The sequence below is a fragment of the Macrobrachium nipponense genome, chromosome 26, assembly GCF_015104395.2.
Source record: "Macrobrachium nipponense isolate FS-2020 chromosome 26, ASM1510439v2, whole genome shotgun sequence".
NCBI lineage: Eukaryota > Metazoa > Arthropoda > Malacostraca > Decapoda > Palaemonidae > Macrobrachium > Macrobrachium nipponense.
The window spans coordinates 48,823,763-48,828,664 of NC_087215.1; the positions used below are offsets into that span (position 1 = coordinate 48,823,763).

General features: G+C 42.1%; 1 protein-coding gene across 1 annotated transcript in view; it reads left to right on the forward strand.

Moving 5' to 3' along the window:
- Positions 1-965: 965 nt before the first annotated feature.
- LOC135199665 (zinc finger protein rotund-like) overlaps positions 966-4,902 on the forward strand; it is a 481,912-nt gene continuing 477,975 nt past the window's right edge. Inside the window, exon 1 of the mRNA XM_064227820.1 lies at positions 966-1,154. Coding sequence (XP_064083890.1) covers positions 966-1,154 — 189 coding nt within the window. The remainder of the gene's footprint in view (positions 1,155-4,902) is intronic.

The window sequence follows — 4,902 nt, forward strand, 5'->3', positions numbered from 1 at the left end:
TTTTTATGAACTTTATTTTTGTCTTCCCTTTTTTTTTAATTCTCTTGTAAAGAGCTTTTTACATGATTGGTTGCCGGCTGATTCCCAATTCCTCTTTCTTGCTATATTTTTTTGGTATTCGTATTTTCAGTGTTCTTTATGGCATTGTATTTGCTTTTGTATGTTTGTATATAAATAAATTTCCCTAAAAACCTTGAACACTAGACAGTATTCAGAAATATCCATGAATGATATTTTTATATGCATTCGACGTGCCCATGAATTTATGGGACTGTATATATAAAATGTTTCACTGGAATTATTATTATTATTATTATTATTATTATTATTATTATTATAATTATTATTATTATTATTATTATTATTATTATTATTATTATTATTTGTTTATGTGATTCTGTAGGATATGGAATACTTATCTGACGGAGGCCGCTTGGCGAGGAGAGTTCGGCTTGCTAAAGCATTATTGATCACGGAATTACGGAATTACAAGACTAATGCCTTATTAAGGAAGAAAAATACCTGGTGTATTAATAAGCTCCGGAGAGAAGCGAATAACGCTCCTCATAGGAGAAAAAAAGATAGGCTCGACATCGGTAGTTCACAAGAGTAGTTTATAAGGGTCTGCATGAGTCCAGGCAAATGATAATGTGTATGCATACATCTATGCACGACTGTGTATGTGTTGGGGGGGTTGTTGGGGATGGGGGAGGGGGGAGTTTGTGTATGCGTGTACGTGTGCGTGCTTGAGTGCGTACGTACAACGACCCTCATCATCCTGAGCGGAGTCATTGGTCCAAGCAAGTACCCATTTGCGAACGTGTTTGCGCGCGTGTGTATATGCGTGTGCGTGTCCGTACGTGCTTGAGTGCGTGCAAGCGTGCCTGCCAGCCTGCGTTTGCGTGCGTGCTTCTGTGCGTGCGTGTATGCGTGTGTGTGAGCGGAGTGCGTGGTGGATGTGCGGGATGGGGCAAAAGGAGGAGGAGCTGAGCAGTCGCCTGTGCTGCTTCCACCGCCTCCCTCTCTCTCTCGCCGCCCGCCTCAGTCATGTTGCAAACAGGTGCCGCTTGCATTTTGCACTCCGTTTTTGCCCGGGATCGGTGGTGCCGCTTGGTGGACGTACGCCCTCCCTGCTAGGTGCCGGTGCTGGAGGGGTAGGTCTATGAGCATTCGGTCTCTCTTCTTCTTCTTCCTTGGCTGTTCAACGTCTTCGTGGTTTTTCGTGCATTGCCCTCCCTCCCTCCCCTCCTTCCTTTGCCCTCTCCTCCCCTCCCATCATCATCATCTTCTTCTTCTTCTTCTCCTCCTCCTCCATCCCCCTAGCCAAGAGTTGGAGGAGGAGGAGGAGGAGAAGAAGGGGAGGTAGAAGAGGAACAAGGGGGTAGGAAAGGAGAGAGAGAGAGAGAGAGAGGGACCAGACTAGGACCTTTTCCTTCCCCCAATTTACTTTGGAACTCTGCCAGTGTTTGGGCCCTTATGGATAATGTACTCATTTTTTTTCTTCATATTCCTCCGCCTTGCATTTTTCGTGGAAAAGTGTTTGTTATGTATTATTTTGACTGTGTATCATGGTGGCGTGTTTAAGAAGCAAAAGAAAAATGATTTGAAGTGCAGTTCGCTGGTGCCTTGGGACCGGGTCCTTTTCTCTCCTTTCCTTCCCTTCATTGTGAATTGCAGTGGTGAAGTGTTTCTGGGCTAATGCAGTGTAAGTGCAGTGTTGTTCCATCGCAAGAACAGACGAAGAGAGAGAAAGAGAGAGGAGAGAGAGAGAGAGAGAGAGAGAGAGTAGAGAGAAAGAGTAGATAGAGAGAGAGAGAGAGAGAGAGAAAGAGGAAGATTTCGTAGAAGGAACCGCCTGATGATTTGCAATCATCCTCTCCCTCACAAGGAAAAAGCCCAGTGTCTGTTGTGCAAAATGCAGTTCCAATCCACGTGCATTGCAAGGACAGTGTGTGAGCCACTAATCCCATGTAAACAAACTCCCTCCCCCCTCCCTCTTTCACTCCCTTCGGACCACGTGTTGCCACTCATTGAGCTAATTTGCAAGTGGGGGCCCGATGAACACGGACGAACGAACCCACTCTGCCTCTCTCTCTCTCTCTCTCTCTCTCTCTTCTCTCTCTCTCTCTTGCTTGCTCTCTCTCTCTCTCTCTCTCTCTTTTTCTCCTACGGCCCCGCGGACCCTGATTCTACCCTCCCCCCAAGACCCCATTTTGGCCCCCCCACCAACCTCCTCCTCTCTGTCCTGTTAACCACGACCACCCCCTCGCTTCGGTTAAAGGGGTTGTATCGGTCATGAGCATAGCCCGCCCCTCTCTCTCTCTCTCTCTCTCTCTATCTCTCTCTCTCTCTCTCTCTCTCTTTGTTTAGGTTTTTCCTCAAAGTTTACTCCTTTGGCCTTCTTCCACGGCATTCTGTCTCCGACGCCTCCGTTTCGTTCTTTGCGACGCTGCAAGACGGCGACGCGATTTCACTTCTATGGACTTTCTCTCATTTCCTAGTTTCCTTCATTCCCTCTACCAAGTCTTTTCCTCTCTTGTCTTGGGAGTTCTCACTTCCCTCCTTTCTTGTACTCTCCTTACCACCGTCTCCAACCCCTCGCCCGCCCTCCCACCCACCTACCCACCCACCCACCCACCATCTCTTGTCCTTCCTCAATCAAAGCGTGTTGATGAAGAGCCCACCATGAGAGAGAGAGAGAGAGAGAGAGAGAGAGCGAGTATGTAATTAGTCATTCATGTTTTAATTACTACACGGGAGGACAATTAACACTGGCTACGTGTCGGGGTCACGACTGACCGAGGTGTTGGAACGCCTTTGAAACGAGAGAGAGAGAGAGAGAGAGAGAGAGAGAGAGAGAGAGAGAGAGAGAAAGTTGGGGGGCGGGGGTGGGGGACGGTTGTCGACCTTGGTCTTACACACACAGAAACGCGTGTTTTGGAGTATTTGTGAGGTCAGACTCGCAAGCACAGTTGGTAATTAAGTAAGACAGTGTATCATTGAAGATTTGGAATCAAATGCAAGAAAACATGATTATGATAAAGAAGGCGTGTATGCATGTATGTATGTGTGCGTGTGTGCATGGTTTGGAAGCGTCCTCTCATTAAGCAGTCAGTCACGCCGTCGCCTTCGGAAGTTTCATTGAGTCTTGGGGCGCGAGTGAGTGTGTGAGCGAGTGAGTAAAAACCTTTTGAAGTGACGGGCGATGATGACTGGTGCTTTATCCCAAGCACCACCACGGGACCAATTTCATTGCAGATCGTGGCGAACTGAAACTTGATTTCCCTCCTTTTTTTTTATGTGTTGTCAAACTAATTTGCATTAATCTCCTGATGAACACATGGAGCTCTCTGCTGCGTGCCGTGAGGGAGGTCCGGTGAAACTGCCTGCGAAATGTCGTTGTTGCCAGCTTTGGTACTTTTAGGTCTTGAGTTCTTTTGCGTATTTTGCTTCAGTTCTCTCTGCCTCTCAGTGTTTGTCTGTCATTTCTTTTAATGCTACTTTCTTATGTAAATTGCTGCTGGATGACCTGAAATAATTGTGCATATTTGATGTTAGAGTAGTCTTTGCTTTGTGTGTGTTTATATATATGTATATATATATATATATATATATATATAAAATGTTCACTCCTTTTGATTGAATATAAATGTGCATTTATTATTGGAGAAATTATTTAGAGCAAGGTATGGTAGCTTCGATTCGCTGTGCATTTTTGTTATCGCATGAATTCATGTTATTTTTTGAACTACGTAATATATGATATATATATATATATATATATATATATATATATATATATATATATATATATGATTTATGATGATGGTAGTGAAATTTTTCCGAAAATCTAGGTATATGAATGAAATACTAATGGTGTTGCTATTTATGTCACTAGTATTAGGTATATTAACAAATGTGTTTTAATCATTTGCATCATCATCAACATGGAATGGTGCTCATTGAAATTAAGAATACATATATTAATGATAAATATAATTGACGATCTGTAACATAGTGGTAAATATATTTGTATTTGAACGATTATACAATAAATTATTTCTAATATCATCCAAAAGGACACAGCTCACGAAATGAGAATAGATCTGAGTAAAAAATAAATCCGCCCCAAGCGTCAAATTCAGAATAGACATCATCATTTTTGGTGCATGTTTTGAAATCAACTCATTGCCGATTTCGGTAAAGTTTCGTATTGAAAGCCGTTTTTATTAGTATCGTGTTCGAACTCGTTCACTTATGGGATGACTCCCTTTATCTGCGGCCTCTAGAAATTGATTATGAGCCGAATTTAATTGTTAGGAGAGTTTGTCTTCGAGTGCCTCAGTGGAATCCTCGCTCGCTCACCCGAGTCCAACTCTTTGACCTTGGTGTCGTCGGGCGTATGGATTCTCCACATTATCTCATTCGCCGAACTTATTTGCATTTTCTCACACATTCCAAACTTGTTTCATGTTTGGTTTCCTTTGCCTTTTTTAAATACTTTTTTTTTTACGGATCGTGCTTAAGATGAATGTTTTGTTGAATGTTTTATTGAGATTGTATTAATTTGTATTCATTCGTTTAGTTATTTTTTTCTTATTATTGATTTGATCCATTGATTTTGATCCAATATTATATGTGAGTGGTTTATGATATACTGATGTTTACTGACATTGGGTCTTGGTAAGTGTATGCATATATTTTTAAGTGTAATGATTTACTAATTATGCTCTTGGAGTTTTGTTCATAACATTATTTTCCGTTTCGTTTATGTTAACGTTGTTGAATTTTTAATATTAATTCCGTCATCTACCTTCTATGTTTACTTAAATGCAAATTTCTGAAACAAGATTCTCTAATGCTAATTTGCGTATCGTTACTTATTACAGTCGGGACACGTGA